We start from the raw sequence: 17,846 nt of genomic DNA, 5'->3' as shown, positions 1-17,846 counted from the left end.
AACTGAAGGAACCTGTTTCTCCTGGGTGGGGCTGTTGGCTGCTCCTGCTGTTGCTAGACAACTGTTGGATATCAGTATGTTTGTAAATCAGTGTGTTTGTCTTCCATTGAAAATGACTAACAGAACAGGTCCTACTGTTGAGGCGTCCCTTGAACATGACACAGAAGTCCTGTTCCACCTGCTGACTTTCCTGTTTCCAACTCATTGTTTCTGAACGTTTAAGTTTTCTTCATTATCACTGAAAAGCTGAAACATGATACATTGGTCTTTTATTTATGAAGATAAGTTGATCTAATTTTACTGCTCGGCACTGCAGTACAATTGTCTTAGAACAGAGGTTCTCAAACTGTGGTGTGATTCAAGTGAAATCTAGAAGAATGGAATCGCAACAAATTGCATGTATGGAAATGGAAACATCAGACATTCCTAAATCTAATCATTTAAATAATTTCAAAATCTAATTTCATTATGATTTTCTTTTAATTGACAGAAAGCTGCAACAAAATGTTTGAGCTTGTCTGAAAGAGCAGAAAGAGACTGTTTGCTTTGTCATCTGGTTCCTCACTTAAGGACAGTCCCTCCTCACATGGTGCAGTGGGTGTGTGCATACTTATGTGTGTGTGTGTTTGTGTGTGAGAGTACATCCATGCTCTGAGTTTGGTAGGCATGTGTCATGTTAGAGGGGAAGGTTGGGAACAGAAGGCTTTATTTCAGAGGACACATCAGTCCTCTGCCTTCATCCCAGGACTGATCTGTTTTCATGATTTGATGTGATTTGTCATGATTTGTGTTTGGACTGTCATGCTCTGTGACCTGTGTTACACTTTGTGTGATACACAGTAACGTGCTTGTGCCCGGGTCGTTGGGAATGAACTCAAGGACTTCATAAAACTGAAAACTGATATTTCAATTCCGCTTTCATTTCTCACCATTGGCTGCCTTCACAGTCGTCTTGCCCTGATTGGTCAGACCAAGATGGATGAGACTGGGCGGTTGGTTGATTTGTTGATTCGTCCTCAGGTTCATATTTATTTGGATTCTGTATTTATCTATTTATTGTGGTGAATAATTCTTTGTTGCTTTTCTTTCTTTGTGGTTTTGCTATTGTACAGCTCATGTAATGTCTGTGGTTGGGACACTGCTCCATGTAAAACACCACCAGTGTGTTTGAAAGGAGAGTGCACCCAATCTGTATCCTGCATGTGTGACCTGAAACACAGACCAACATTGTTTGAATTATCATTTTTGGTTCCCTGCTGATTTTCTTCATCAACTTGACATTTATAATGTTTTGGACTTTCCCTTTGGCTCATCTTCTCCATTGATTTGATCCACTCAGGTCATCATCACTGCCTGAGTGGGACATCGATCACTTTATACTTGAATGATCCAGCTTTGTTGGTGTTAAATGTCCCTCCACACCCAAAAAGGAAGAAATAGCAGCATGTACGATGCAAAGGTGTTGTTTTTCTGTTCTTCATTAGTGTGTTTACTAGCCTTCAACATCACTTTAATAAGAGCCACATATTTAAAACGAGGGCGTACACAGTATTACACAACTGCAACTAACTATACCATCATAGCTGCATTTTCTCTGCATCAACATGACGACTTGTTTTTGGTGTTTTCCTTTTTGTTTTTCCCTTTCTACTGAATGCTGGTATACCACACCTTTCCACTTTGGTTAGGGTTAGATGATATAATGAAGATGACAGTGATTAGAGGATGACTATGAGGTGATGTGAGGGAGGCAGTAGTCGAGTGGGTAGAGCTTCCGCTTAAGAACGGAGGGTTGCCGGTTCGAGTCCCTGCCGAGGTGCCCCTGAGGTAGGCACCGAACCCTCAAGTGCTCCCCCCTCTGCGAAGGGTGGTAATATAATGTAATGTAATGTGATGATGATTATTTAGCATGCTTTACTACACGGCTCCATGTTGTCAGTGCAGAGCAGCAGCTTCTTCAACGTCACTGAGAGAGTTGGAGGAGAACTTGTTGAACTCTGATCCACCTGACAGGAATGAAGGCGCTGCAGGGAGGGAAGGAGCTCCAGCAGGGGGCGCAATCACACAGAGTAAAGCACCAATCAGAGCAACATTTGAATAGCAGACTGATGTTATTAGAGTCTAATAACATCAGTCTACTATTCAAATGTAGACTGGGGTGTCAAACTCAGGCCCGCGGGCCAAATCTGGCACAAATCTCGCAGTGCAGTTATATTTGGCCCGCGAGATCATGTCAAACGTCTATTAGAGCTGGCCCTCTGGTATATAGCGCATGCATCGCTAATACTACACATCCCAGAATGCTCTGCGAGTGCGTTCTCTCTGACATCACGAGCCACCTCGACGTGCTCAACCTGCAGCTTCAGGGGCGGGGCCGTGTCATCACAGACACGTACGCTGAAGTGAGAGCTCTTCAAACTAAATTGTGCCTGTGGGAGTGTAGGACGCTGCAAGGAAACTCCGGCCAGTTTCCGTGCCGCCAAACCATGAAAGAGCAGATCTCTACCTCCGTGTTGTCAAGTGCACAGTTTGCTGAAAAACTCTACGTACTCAGCGCCGAGTTTACGCGGCGATTTGCCGACTTTGAAGCCCAGAAATGTAGTTTGGAGTGCTTCATAATCCGTTTGCATTTAACGGGGATCGCGCATCAACCAACCTCCAAATGGAGCTGATTGAACTCCACTGTAGTGACACGCTCAAGTCAAAGTATGACTCCGTTTCCTCGTTTCATCCCCGACACAATTCCCCAACTCCGTCCCCAAGCTGCTCACATGCTCTCTATGTTCGACAGCATAGATCTGTGTGCATTAGAGTAAATCAGAGTTTAGCAAACTGAGCATTTCTTTCTGCACTTTTGTCTTCCCTGACCTAGAATAGTTAAATTGTTGGATTTTCATTGAGGGAAATTTTATTTGGGTTGTTCTGTTATGTGAAAAAAACGTTTCCATTGAAAATTAACTTGAAAGGTTACAGATGGAGAGGCATAATAATAATTTTATTTTTAGATCAAAATAAGAAACGAATGCTACTCTTATTTGAAAATCGATTCCTCATGTGTTTATAATATTAAGCTGTGTTTTTTCCAGACTTAATGTTTAAGCTGAACTTAAGTATGTTTCCACAGGAAAAAGTTAATCATTATATACCCGGAGAGAAGGGAAAACAACTCTTCAAGAGATATGGAGTCTGGCCCACGACTGAGGCCCAGTTTTTTATTTTGGCCCACGGAGTATTTGAGTTTGACACCCCTGTATTAGACAGACAAATCTACCAGACCATTATGCAAAGGCATTGAGCTGAATATAATTCATTTTAGAATAGCATTTCTAATTTATCAGTGTTTGCATTGAATATAAAGAGAGTTCTGAAAATCTTATCAGTCAAATCAATAATTTACAAATATAAGTCAGAATCAGATTGAAAGTAAATCATATCATCTGCAGTAAAGAGGTTAAACACATAATGTTTAAGTTTCCTTTAAAGGACTCTGGTTCATAAACAGAAGCTTATTTGTGTTTTCAATGATAGTTTTTCTATTTTCTATCAATGGAAGCAAAGTCTGAGCTCTTCTTGCTCCAGATGATCTTATGTACTGAACAAGCAGGAAACACAACGTTTACATTTATAAGGACATTCAATCTGGATGCAAATGAATTGAAACCCTCCTGCAGTTTAAATGAAATGATCTTCATCTCTCCACTTTTCATCTTTTATAGCCAATATTGTGTTGTTGTTGTCATCCTGAGCTCAGTGAGGCTCTGCTGCCTTCAGTCACATGAAGCTTCACTGAGATGAGCTGCAGTGACTGTGGTCACTCTGAACCTGGGCCATCTTCTTCCTGCACACTCTCACTAAGCTGCACTAGAAACACTGAGACTGCTCCCCTCGTCGTCTTTCACTCTTCCTCCTCGTCGCTCTGTTTCCAGCCTGATTCTCTGGTTTCTCTGCTGTGTCTCTCTCTTCTTCCCCTTTGTCTCCCTTTGGTCTGTATGATCATATTCATCCTCTAGTTCTCTGATTCTGCAGATTATTGCTCTGTTCTCTTCCGTGCTACACGTGTTTCTGCTACTTACACAAAATGTGTTAAGGTGTTATCAATAAAATGACACTTTCAATAGAAAGTCAACGTCTCTGTGTGTTTACAGCAGATACGTTCGCACAACATGTTGCACTGTGTAACTATGGATACACACAGAAAAGAGATGATGAAAGAGATGATTTAATATTTGTGCACAGATCAAATGATTTCACTTCCATGAAACATTTCAACAGTGACAGTGGTGACAAATGTATTTCTCTCAACCCTCCACATGACTTTGTGCTTCATGTTTCTCTGGATCATAAACCTCCATCAGAGAAACAAGCAGACGTTCAACCTTTCTAAATGCTGCAGGATGGAGAAACACAAGCTAACATGAGTGAGCCTCATCACACACACACTGTTAACAGAAAACAGCTGATTACATCACAACATCTTCATCCTGGACAGCAAAACACAACATATTTAGTGTTTCTCTCTGGATTAAATCTCAAATGATCACAGATTGAAACCTACAAATAAGACACGAAAAACAAAATCAATGTTGAAATAATTTGATCCTGTGTTCAACAGTCCTTAGTCATTAGTTTAAAATCATTTTCCTTAAACATAATCTTAGTTTATAACGTGACATTCATGTTTAAACATACTTAACCCATGAATAAAGTTGATCAAAGTCATAAAACTTCATTTATCTCAGTTCTCCTACAGTGAATAATGAAAAGTCTAACTCCACCACCAAAACAGAAAATCACAGAGAAATCTCAGCCTGACAGATTTTGAGCTCTTTGCTCTTTGCATCAGCAGCTTCTCCAACACCGAAATATGGAAACAGTTTGTCAGTGAAAGTGTCTCTGTAAGTGTAGATGTGAGTTGCGTCTTCAGGGTTGTAGAAGGACACCTCCCCCCTGTCATAGTCCAGCTGGACTCTGATCCTCTGGAGACTCTTCTTCACTCTCACCTTCCCACCAAGTCCATCAGTGCATTTTCCACTTTGACGAAACAAACACCAGAATCCATATTGTGGTGTACCATCCTTCTCCCCCTTCCTGTCAGCTGACTCTTTAGCCAAACCAACAGTCCAGTGAGGATGGTCTCCCACCTCTACCTCCCAGCTGTGTTTCCCTGAGCTGAAGCCGTCAGAGCCCAGAACATCGGCATATTGAGTGTTTCTCTCTGGATTATCAGGAAGCTGTTGGTCTGTGTCTCCATATCTCACACTGATCAGGTCATCAGACAGATAGAGCCATCCGTTTGCAGTGTTTGGGTCCAGAATGACAGGAGTGAAGGTGATGTTGTCCATCATCTTGTCCCAGACTCTGAAGGACAGGTTGCCCAGGTGTTTGGCCACATCTATCAGGGCTCCTGAGAGCAGCTGTGGATCTGACAGTGAGCACTGGGATCTGGTTCTGCTCTGAGTGGCTTTGTAACTGCTGAGGAAGGATACGTTGTGTTGCTGCAGCTCTTCTTCAACAGCACAGATACTGTCTGAGAGAGAGGAGAGCTTCTCCTCAATCATCTTCATCTCTCTAGCCATAGTCTTCCCCTTCTGCTCCTCTTCCTCCCTCAGAGCTGCCAGTCTGGACTCCTCTTCCTCTTTCAGGAGCTGCTGGAGCTTGTTGAACTGGGCTCTGATCTGCTTCTCTGTGGACATCAGCTGCTTCTTGGAGTGTTGAAACATTTCATTGTATGTTTCTTTAGCTTCTTTGTATTTCTTCTTCTTGTCCTGCAGAGACTCTAAGTCAGATTCCAGTTGGTCCTTCAGCTCACTGACTGCTTGTTCTATAGGAACCACATTGTGACTTTGATGGTGAGGAAAATCACAGACAGAACAAAAAGCTCTCTGCTCGTCCTTACAAAACAATTGAGGCTTTTCTTTATGTTTCCTACACACCAGCTCCTCTTCCTCCTCTTTCTCTTCTTTCTGTGTCTCAGATAGTCCAAACTTCAGTTTCCCAACAATGGAGTCAGCAAGTTCCTTCAAAGTAAAGTACACAACTGTATCTTTTGATGATTTCCTTTCACAAAACGGACAGCTTTTGTTTTGAGCTTGTTTCCAGAATAGTTTCAGGCAGCTGGAACAGAAGCTGTGGTCGCAGCCCAGAGTCACAGGATCTCTGAACGTCTCTGTACACACATGACAGCTCAGGCAACGTTCAAGTAAAATTTTCTCTGCCATTTTCTCTTCGCCCAAATTATTGTTGAATATCCACTCACTGAATCAAAGTTCCCTAAATCTTCTTCTTTTAATCCACCAGATGATGTTTCTCAGTGCAGATCTCACTCCCTGTAATGGCGTCTATCCTCTGTTCAACAATGCATGAATCTACTCTCATTCTCACCTCCTCTTTCACAAGTTAATCATTAATCATTACAAATGCAGCCAATAAAACACGTGGACGATCTGTCCTGTAGGCTGTGGGACAGGGTGGACAGGATTGATTTCAGCTGTTTACTTCTGGTCCCAAACACTGCAGACCTCAGGTCTCTGTCTGGTGACTTCATCACTGTGAGAGATGAAGACTCACAAATGAACAGGAAGTGGAAGATTTCTGCTTGAACCAAATTTGGCATCTGATGTTTTCAGCATACAAGAGTAAAATGCATGAATGTGTGAGTGAAAGTCAGGAGGCTCAGAATAAGAAACACCATCAGACTTTATTAGACGATCAGTCTCGCTCATGGTGGCAGCTCATGTAATTAGCTTTTATCATCCTGCACTTTAGACTCCAAGGGTCTCTGATCACCAGATAAACCACATGAATCTCCTCTGATCTTATTTGCTTTTAGCTTTAGATATACGAGCGTCAAACTCTGACCTCAACATAGAGGCCAAAGGACAAAACATAAACTAAACATGAACTCAAACCACAGTGAGGTTTGTGCTTGTGTTGGATTCAGCAGATGGCTGGTTGGTCGCTCTCACTCTGTGTTTTGTCACGCCCGGCTTTGCCGTGCTGGGTGTGCCCCTCTACCTGGCTTGCCTGGCTTGTTATTATGATCTGTTGTTCCTCCTCCCCGCCACTAGGGGAGCTGTCGCTATGGGCCGTGCCAGGCTGATGACTGGGCGGATTGAGTGGGAGATAAAAGATGGCCTCCCCGTTGGCTCGCCCTCTCTCATTGCGGCTCTGGCCGGACGCTGAAAGGCTGGCTGCAGCTTTGCTCCTCATTTTGACCTCCTTTGCTCTGCACTACACCTGCTGATATGCACTGCACTTTTGGTTTGGCTTCTCATTATTGATTACCTTTGTTTGTGGTTACTTTAATAAATAGGTTTGCTATACTTTCACAATCAGCCCGGTCTCTCTGCTTTATGTCAGCTCCACTTGAGCCAAGTGGTCGTGACATAACGGGGGCTCGTCCAGCCGTGATTGTAACCCTGAATTTGGTGGTAATTTGGTAGGTTTACTCTGGTTCCCACTAAACTGCTGAGTGCGGTGTGTAGTCACGTGATTGGCAAATTTTTTGTGAATGAAGTCGTGGTGGCCGTAGTTTGGGCCTACCGGCTTCTGATCGCCGATTGTTTCTTTTGGGGAGATCAGAGCTGATTATCCTTTGGTCAAGCTTTGTTTTGAGGAAAATAAGGGAGCATTTAATTTGGTAACAATTTTTGGTTTGTTTGGTTTTGTTCTTGTGAAGGGTGAATGCTTTTCTTCTACGGAGCGATCAATCATTTAGAGCTTTGTCATCCCCATTCTAGAGTGTCTCCGCGCTGGGTTATAGGCTGCTGTGACACTGTTTCTGGGCCAGGGCACCGCTGTGGAGAACCGGCCGCATTGGTTTCTGTCAGGACGGTACGGACTCCAGCAGCGTTTGGTGAGTGAATGATGGAATCATCCTGGTCCTCGGACTCAGTGCGAAGATGGGTTATAGTAGTGGTGGGTAAATTGTTTAGGGGGAAGGCTCTGGTTGGTCTGTTCCGCTACTGAACTGTATTTCGCTTTGCGGCTACAATGACTTTTTGGCTGCTCCAACGGAGAGCTTATTGGTAGCGTTGACAAAAGAACAGTTGATACTTGTGGCATATCATTATTTGATTGAGTGGACAATTTCAAAGAGATCTAATAAAGAACAGTTAGTGGAGTTTATTTGTGAGCGTTTAAAGGAGAAGCAGGTATTGACGGGGGGTACACCTGTAGAACGTACGCCACCAGCGCCGTGGACAGCGTCAAGAGAACCATTGTTGAACATGAGTGCATTAACGTTTGATGAACAAAAACAACTTTTGCAAATGGATCAACTGGAACAAGAGAGGGAACATAAGAAATGGGGGTTGGGGCATGAGGCTCATGAAAGAGAAACATCGACTCCTTCAAATGGAACTTAAACGTATCGAGCATGAGCAAGCTCGAGAGCTTGAGCGCACCAGGCTTAGGTTAGAAGCTGATGGTAGAGGCAGTGGCAGTGCCGGGGCCGCTCAGCATTCAGGCTTGGGGAGTATGATAAAGTTCCTTCCAAAGTTCAATGAGTGTGATCCCGATGTTTTCTTTTCTTTATTTGAAGATGTTGCTGCAGATCAAAATTGTAGTGAGAATAAAACTCTGCTTTTGCAGACTGTTCTAATTGGCCGTGCACAAGAAGCATTTGTGGCTTTGTCGTTTCAAGACAGGAGAAGTTATGAAAAAGTAAAAGAGGCTGTGCTGAAGTGTTATAAACTTGTTCCAGAAGCATATAGGCAAAGTTTTTCGCAACTTGAGGAAATTTCGAAAGGCAAACCCACTCTGAGTTAGCCAGAGAGCTCACAAATGTTTTTAATCGTTGGCTCACTGCAGACAGTGTTGATGAATTTGATAGCTTCTGTGATTTAATGCTGTTGGAACAATTCAAAAACATATTGCCCGAACGCATTGCTACATATCTTAACGAACATAAAGTGAAGACAGCTGCCGAGGTGTGTGTGTGTTGACGCATAAGAATCAGTTGGGTTATTTGCGAGACTACTCACAGCGTTATGACAATCGCAGGGAGGACCGCGACCACCGCAGAGATCATCGCGACGTTGGTGCGCAGGTGGTTGGTGGAAATGCGGATCCTCCTGGAAGGTCTGATTTTGTGCCTCGTAACAGAACTGATAGAAACAGTGATGCAGACAATGAATGTAATTATAGTCGGCATTTGGGCCATTGGAAAAGGGATTGTCCATCTTTGCTTGCTCTTAGGAGTAGGCCTACAGCAATTACTAGCAAAGTCAAGGATGTCGGCTGTGCGGTTTCGATTCATGGTGTGCATTTGGGAAATGAACAAAAGGTGAATGTGTTTCAGTTGAATGCTGCAAAAACTGACTATGAGCATTCTAATGTACAGGATGTAAAGAGAATGGATGATGAACCTAAAGCAACAACCATGTCTAACTATGCTCCTTTTATTACAGAGGGGGTTGTGTCAATGGTGGGAGATGCTCGTACAGTGCCAGTAAAAATACTGCGTGACACAGGAGCATCGGAGAGTTTTATATGTCAATCGTCCTTGCCTTTCTCCTCTTTATCTGACACTGGGAAGTGTGTTCTGATTCGGGGAATTGGCCTTCATCCGTTTCCAGTGCCATTCACTTACAGTCTGGATTTGCGAATGGCGAAGTTATTATCACTGTACGTCCAACTCTGCTGCTAGATGGTATTGACCTGATTATCGGAAATAATTTGGCGGGGGGGGAGGGGGGGTCGTGTGTGGCCTGAGGAGTCATGTCCTCCTCCGGCTGTCAAATCAGTAGCTACAGCATCAGCTGAGCCAGACAAATGTCTTCTAGATTACCCAGGGGTGTTCACTGCCTGCGCTGTGACGCGAGCAATGGCTCGTGCGCAGATAGAGAAGCCGTCTGATGTATCTAAGACTGGTGCAGCCAAAGTGTTTGTCCCAGAGTTAATTAAAGCTCAAAAGAATGATCATAGTCTTGAGAAGTATTTCGCATTGGCCTCTGGTAGTGATGAAGCCGATCATGGGTGTGTGATCCGGAATAAATGATTGGTGCGCAGGTGGTCACCTCATGTAGACACAGATGTGGCAGATCAGGTGTGGCGGGGGGTGATGCCTGTAGAGAGAGGGAGAGGCAGTAGCTCAGTGGGTAGAGCTTCCGCTTTGGAACCGGAGGGTCGCCGGTTCGAGCCCCTGCCGAGGTGCCCCTGAGCAAGGCACCGAACCCTCAATTGCTCCCCCCTCTGCGAAGGGTGGTAATGTAATGTAATGTAAGTCGCTTTGGATAAAAGCGTCTGCCAAATGCTCGTAATGTAATGTAATGTAGAGTACCGTGATTTAGTGTTAAAAACTGCGCACGGGGACGCGTCTGGACATTTTGGGGTGAGAAAGACCTACAATCGTGTGTTACAGCATTTCTATTGGCCACGTATTAAAAGAGATGTAGCGAGTTACGTTAAAGCTTGTCAACTGGCAGGTAAACAAAATGCGTCAATTAAACCTGCGCCGCTACAACCCATTCAGTCTGTGGGCACGCCGTTTGAACACCTGATTATCGATTGTGTGGTTGCGGGATGATGTGGTGAAGATCGGGTGGTGAGAATGGCGATGTTGGTGATGGGTTGTACAGTTGTATCCACACTGTTAGATGGGTGAATGTGCAGAATAGAGAGTTTCCAGTGATTTTGAATTCAGTTTATTTGGATTGAATTTATTCATTATGTTTTGGTGATTTGGGAGCGTTGGACAGAGTCCCCTTAATATGGGCCTCCCTGTCGCTATGGGCCGTGCCAGGCTGATGACTGGGCTGATTGAGTGGGAGATAAAAGATGGCCTGCCCGTCGGCTCGCCCTCTCTCATTGCGGCTCTGGCCGGACGCTGAAAGGCTGGCTGCAGCTTTGCTCCTCATTTTGACCTCCTTTGCTTTGCACTTCACCTGCTGATATGCACTGCACTTTTGGTTTGGCTTCTCATTATTGATTACCTTTGTTTGTGGTTACTTTAAGAAATAGGTTTGTTATACTTTCACAATCAGTGTGGTCTCTCTGCTTTATGTCAGCTCCACTTGAGCCAAGTGGTCGTGACAGTTTGCTCCTCTTCATCAACATTAAGTCCACAACTCATTCCATCCACTTTGAGGTCCTGTTGCCTAAACATGACAAATGGCCCTGCAGCCTGGTATTCATGCTTCCTGTGTCAAAGTGTGACTGATCATGACTGTAATGTGGAGCCTCACAGAGGAGCAGCACCCACTGGACTCCAGCTGCCACTGCTCCAGATGTAGATGAGTCAAGTACATACAGGACTTTCATTATAATGTAAAGTTTCCAACCAAGGAATGTAAAATATACTGACTGATGAAACTGAGACTTGTTTCTAAGCTTCATTCAGAGAACAAGAAATATGATCACACACTCTGTTCACACTTTAATGAAAGGACATGTTGCATTATTTAATAACCTCATTTAACTTAACATCATTCTCAACACCTCTCCATGCTCTCTATGCATATACATTCTATACATTCTCCATTATTCCTTTGTTATGAGTTGTTGATGAGGTAGAACAGTGTTGTTATCACCACCACAGTCATTCCCCTCAGATAATCTGTTACTTGCACATTTTTGAACGTCAGCAGCCAACCCAGGCCAGAAAACCTTTTAGATGTTGCATCTCTAGTTTAGTTTGTGTTTGTCTTTGCCCAGTATGAGCTCCTGCTGAGCTCTCCTCAAAGTCTTTACAGATGGAATGAGCCTCTTCTGTGCCTCAAACCTCTTTGGCTCTGATGACCTTCAGGACCTTTCACATAGAACAATGTGCCATTAAGAGATAAATATTCACATAAACTCATTTCAGTCACAGCGGCGACACCCTGAGGCATGTTGGTGTAACAGCAAGGTGACCCACTCTGCAGGCAGGAAATGAACCAGTACAGGTGAGACTCTTTCCACACTGTTGGACGCCTCCAAACTACTTTCCACTGGAGATGTTGATTTGTTTTTACTCCCACTTTCCCATGTTTACATCACACACATGACCTGCAGCCACAGACAGCCGGAGAGACGCCAATGGGAACATTTGTCCTCAGCAGATATCAATTTTAAATGAAAGTATTGTTAATATGTTGAATATACTCTGTGAAATTATGAGTTTCTTTGGTAAGAAGCTGTATAAGAAGCAGGATGTATTGACGTGGTCCTGATGAGAGGAAACAACAGGTCAGTCTTCTAGTTTGTTGATTTCCCTTTAAAGCATCCATCATGACAGCACGTCTCACTAACATTTGGAATGAAAATGTCAAAGCTGCAGTGACGGTTTCCTCTGCTGTGACTCTGTGCAGACAGCAAATGCAGATGTAGAAAGAAATCAGGGAAAACCTCCACAAATCAGCCAAAGCAAAGAACAACACTGAGGAGCAGAGCAGCACACCTCCAGAGCAGCTGACAGGAAAGAAGGCGCTGCAGAGAGAGAAGGAGCTCCAGCAGGGGGCGCAATCACACAGAGTAAAGCACCAACAGGGCAGCAGATGGACGGCAGACTGATGCTTTCATGTAGCTGCGCAATAAGAGGAATTTAGTGTTATAATACAGATTTAAGTTCAATATTTAGACAATCGTGTTTATTTTGAATATAGGGAAGTGAAAATCTAATAACTCAAATCAATAATCATATTATAATCATATCATCTGCAGTAAAAAGGTTAAACACATAATGTTTAAGTTTCCTTTAAAGGACTGTGGTTCATAAACAGAAGCTTATTTGTGTTTTCAATGATAGTTTCTCTATTTTCTATCAATGGAAGCAAAGTCTGAGCTCTTCTTGCTCCAGATGATCTTATGTACTGAACAAGCAGGAAACACAACGTTTACATTTATAAGGACATTCAATCTGGATGCAAATGAATTGAAACCCTCCTGCAGTTTAAATGAAATGATCTTCATCTCTCCACTTTTCATCTTTTATAGCCAATATTGTGTTGTTGTTGTCATCCTGAGCTCAGTGAGGCTCTGCTGCCTTCAGTCACATGAAGCTTCACTGAGATGAGCTGCAGTGACTGTGGTCACTCTGAACCTCGGCCATCTTCTTCCTCCACACTCTCACTAAGCTGCACTGACAACACTGAGTCTGCTCCTCTTCATCGTCATTCACTCTTCCTCCTCGTCGCCCTGTTTCCAGCCTGATTCTCTGGTTTCTCTGCTGTGTCTCTCTCTTCTTCCCCTTTGTCTCCCTTTGGTCTGTATGATCATATTCATCCTCTAGTTCTCTGATTCTGCAGATTATTGCTCTGTTCTCTTCCGTGCTACACGTGTTTCTGCTACTTACACAAAATGTGTTAAGGTGTTATCAATAAAATGACACTTTCAATAGAAAGTCAACGTCTCTGTGTGTTTACAGCAGATACGTTTGCACAACATGTTGCACTGTGTAACTATGGATACACACAGAAAAGAGATGATGAAAGAGATGATTTAATATTTGTGCACAGATCAAATGATTTCTCTTCCATGAAACATTTCAACAGTGACAGTGGTGACAAATGTATTTCTCTCAACCCTCCACATGACTTTGTGCTTCATGTTTCTCTGGATCATAAACCTCCATCAGAGAAACAAGCAGACGTTCAACCTTTCTAAATGCTGCAGGATGGAGAAACACAAGCTAACATGAGAGAACCTCAGCCTCATCACACACACACACTGTAAACAGAAAACAGCTGATTACATCACAACATCTTCATCCTGGACAGTAAAACACAACATATTTAGTGTTTCTCTCTGGATTAAATCTCAAATGATCACAGATTGAAACCTACAAATAAGACACGAAAAACAAAATCAATATTGGAATAATTTGATCCTTCATTATTTTAAAATCATTTTCCTTGAACATAATCTTAGTTTATAACGTGACATTCATGTTTAAACATACTTAACCCATGAATAAAGTTGATCAAAGTCATAAAACTTCATTCATCTCAGTTCTCCTACAGTGAATAATGAAAAGTCTAACTCCACCACCAAAACAGAAAATCACAGAGAAATCTCAGCCTGACAGATTTTGAGCTCTTTGCTCTTTGCATCAGCAGCTCTTCCAACATGGAAATATGGAAACAGTTTCTCAGTGAAAGTGTCTCTGTAAGTGTAGATGTGAGTTGCGTCTTCAGGGTTGTAGAAGGACACCTCCCCCCTGTCATAGTCCAGCTGGACTCTGATCCTCTGGAGACTCTTCTTCACTCTCACTGTCCTACCACGTCCATCAGTGTATTTTCCACTACAATGATCCAAACACCAGAATCCATATTCTGGTGAAGCATCGCTCTCCCCCTTCCTGTCAGCTGACTCTTTAGCCAAACCCACATTCCACTCAGGAAGGTCTCCCACCTCCACCTCCCAGCTGTGTTTCCCTGAGCTGAAGCCCTCAGAGCCCAGAACTTCGGCATAGTAAGTGTTTCTCTCTGGATTATCAGGAAGCTGTTGGTGTGTGTCTCCATGTCTCACACTGATCAGGTCATCAGACAGATAGAGCCATCTGTTTGCAGTGTTTGGGTCCAGAATGACAGGAGTGAAGGTGATGTTGTCCTTCATCTTGTCCCAGACTCTGAAGGACAGGTTGCCCAGGTGTTTGGCCACATCCATCAGGGCTCCTGAGAGCAGCTGTGGATCTGACAGTGAGCACTGGGATCTGGTTCTGCTCTGAGTGGCGTTGCAACTGCTGAGGAAGGACACGTTGTGTTTCTGCAGCTCTTCTTCAACAGCACAGATACTGTCTGAGAGAGAGGAGAGCTTCTCCTCAATCATCTTCATCTCTCTGGCCATAGCCTTCCCCTTCTGCTCCTCTTCCTCCCTCAGAGCTGCCAGTCTGGACTCCTCTTCCTCTTTCAGGAGCTGCTGGAGCTTGTTGAACTGGGCTCTGATCTGCTTCTCTGTGGACATCAGCTGCTTCTTGGAGTGTTGAATCATTTCATTGTATGTTTCTTTAGCTTCTCTGTATTTCTTCTTCTTGTCCTGCAGAGACTCTAAGTCAGATTCCAGTTGGTCCTTCAGCTCACTGACTGCTTGTTCTATAGGAACCACATCGTGACTTTGATGGTGAGGAAAATCACAGACAGAACACAAAGCTCTCTGCTCGTCCTTACAGAACAATTTGGGCTTTTCTTTATGTTTCCTACACACCAGCTCCTCTTCCTCCTCTTCCTCTTCTTTCTGAGTCTCAGATGGTCTTAACTTCAGTTTCCCAACAAAGGAGTCAGCAAGTTCCTTCAAAGTAAAGTTCGGTCGGACATAATCTTTTGATGATTTCCTTTTACAAATCGGACAGCTTTTTTTTTTAGCTTGTTTCCAGAATAGTTCCAGGCAGCTGGAACAGAAGCTGTGGTTGCAGCCCAGAGTCACAGGATCTCTGAACGTCTCTGTACACACATGACAGCTCAGGAAACTTTCAAGTAAAATTTTCTCTGCCATTTTCTCTGGTATCCAGATTGTCTGTTTACTGCAAAACTCACCAAATTGAAGTTGTCCCAACGTTGTTTTTGAAGTCCTACAACACAAATGTCTTGTGAGCTCTCACTCCCTGTAATGGCGTCTGGGCTCTGTTCAGCGACAACAAATACACTTTCATTTTCTCTGGCCTCTTATTCAGAAGTTATGCAATATAACAATGTGACCAGCAGATGGTGGTGACAGCACAACTTTCAGATTTTACCCTGTAAATGTCTTCTATCGCGCACTTCCCGGTGAAAATCACGGATCACTGTACTGTGATGTAAGGGACTAAACTGAATTTAAAGCTGTACTATGTAAGATTTGTCTATACTGTCTTCTCTGCTTATTAAAGGAGCTGAGATCACAGACAACAAACACAAACAACATCCGAGCCACTGAGAATACTAACTGTAGAGTCATTAGATTGAACTAAATGGAAGTGGTTTTTCTTTGAACTTTGTGGGTTTATAAAGAGAGATGACGGCTCATGATGCAGAGTTTCATGTAAAGGTGTCAAAGGGTTGTGTGGTGGTTTAGTTTCACTCTCATTTTGTAATATGTTAGTTCACAAACACTGTAATTGAATACAGAGTCAACACAATGGAACGCTTGTTCACACAGTTGGGCCGTGTGTCAGTATGTGTTCATGTCTCTAGTCTGGGGTTTTCATTATCTCATTCCAGAATTGAGATGATTTAGACTCTCAAAATGTGTTAAACATATCACATTGTGGAGCTGTGCAGCCACAGAGCCTCACTTTGACGTGAGTGTGTCACTAACTACACTGGTGTTCCATCAGCTGCATTTGGACTTTTACAGAAGTTCTTTCCATTGTCAACTTCAGACCAAAACCAGCTGAATAAGCGTCTTTTGTGTAAACAATTACAAAATGTCGATATCCAACACTCAACACTCACATTTTGTATCAAAATGCACTTCAATTCAGGAACATAAGCGTTTTTTTCTAGAGAGTGAGTGCTTGTGTGTGTGTTTGTGCTTTGCTTATTCAAAAGGAATGACTTTGTAGAACTGAAGGAACCTGTTTCTCCTGGGTGGGGCTGTTGGTTGCTCCTGCTGTTGCTAGACAACTGTTGGATATCAGTATGTTTGTAAATCAGTGTGTTTGTCTTCCATTGAAAATGACTAACAGAACAGGTCCTACTGTTGAGGCGTCCCTTGAACATGACACAGAAGTCCTGTTCCACCTGCTGACTTTCCTGTTTCCAACTCATTGTTTCTGAACGTTTAAGTTTTCTTCATTATTACTGATAAGTCACAAATTTAAAACGAGGGCGTACACAGTATTACACAACTGCAACTGACTATACCATCATAGCTGCATTTTGTCTGCATCAACAGGACGACTTGTTTTTGGTGTTTTCCTTTTTCCCTTTTTACTGAATGCTGGTATACCACACCTTTCCACTTTGGTTAGGGTTAGATGATATAATGAAGATGACAGTGATTAGAGGATGACTATGAGGGGATGTGATGATGATTATTTAGCATGCTTTACTACTCGGCTCCATGTTGTCAGTGCAGAGCAGCAGCTTCTTCAACGTCACTGAGAGAGTTGGAGGAGAACTTGTTGAACTCTGATCCAGCTGACAGGAATGAAGGCGCTGCAGGGAGGGAAGGAGCTCCAGCAGGGGGCGCAATCACACAGAGTAAAGCACCAATCAGAGCAACATTTGAATAGCAGACTGATGTTATTAGACAGACAAATCTACCAGACCATTATGCAAAGGTATTGAGCTGAATATAATTCATTTCAGTTTTGTATTTACAGAATTGCATTTCTAATTCAATTCTTTAAAATCATTGTCACACTCCGCCCTCGAGTGTGGTGAGCCTGGAGGCTAACTGGAAACGGTGTAGTTTGACCTTAAAATGTCCAAAAAGTCACCAAAACAGAGTCCATTGGAAGCAAAAGATGACGTGGATTATTGTCCTTCAAATACAGTCCAGGCAGTTTGTGAGCAAAAAGTATCTCAAAATTTCATCCGTCAAAACAAAACAAAACAAAACAAATAGTTACAACGCACCACGCAAACCACCATTGAGTCTACACAGCTCCACAGCCCTTCTCTGACTGCAGAGGCAGTGTACAATTCCTCCATTTAAAGGCTTGGCCCGTCCCACTGGACCGTACCACCTTTAATTGGAATCAATCACATAATCAATAAACCCCACAGGTAATTTACCACACCAGAAATCATTATATACTGTTCACACTTATTTACCACACATACTCAATCCAGAAATAAGCTTACAAACCCCTTTTAACCCCACATTGGTTAGGGTTCACTAAGATGGACTGAGCATGCTCCCTACAGGCTACTCAGGCATTACAAAAGGCCGCCTACAACAAGGCTCGGGTCCTTTATCCCTGCCCAGCACCGGGAAGCACTGTG

At 43.2% G+C, this 17,846-nt stretch overlaps 1 protein-coding gene and 1 long non-coding RNA gene across 2 annotated transcripts in view; both read right to left on the bottom strand.

Annotated features, from left to right (window-relative positions):
- The window catches only part of LOC143005706 (uncharacterized), a 40,968-nt gene that overhangs the window by 22,294 nt on the left and 828 nt on the right, over window positions 1-17,846 (bottom strand). The window lies entirely within an intron of this gene.
- Window positions 13,828-15,541, bottom strand: LOC143005797 (E3 ubiquitin-protein ligase TRIM35-like). Its single transcript, XM_076157182.1, has one exon. It carries the CDS (start codon window positions 15,409-15,411, stop codon window positions 13,981-13,983), a length of 1,431 nt encoding a protein of 476 aa, XP_076013297.1. The 5' UTR covers window positions 15,412-15,541; the 3' UTR covers window positions 13,828-13,980.

The sequence above is a fragment of the Genypterus blacodes genome, unplaced genomic scaffold (assembly GCF_046128005.1).
Source record: "Genypterus blacodes isolate CSIRO-AG114 ecotype Tasmania unplaced genomic scaffold, CSIRO-AGI_Gbla_v1 ptg000072l_1, whole genome shotgun sequence".
Taxonomy (NCBI): Eukaryota; Metazoa; Chordata; class Actinopteri; order Ophidiiformes; family Ophidiidae; genus Genypterus; species Genypterus blacodes.
Note: the sequence above shows the minus strand (reverse complement) of the source record. Positions and strands in the feature narration are given on the sequence as shown.

Excerpts from the sequence above, each read along its gene's own strand:
- LOC143005797 (XM_076157182.1), bottom strand. The coding sequence starts at position 15,411 with ATGGCAGAGAAAATTTTACTTGAAAGTTTCCTGAGCTGTCATGTGTGT.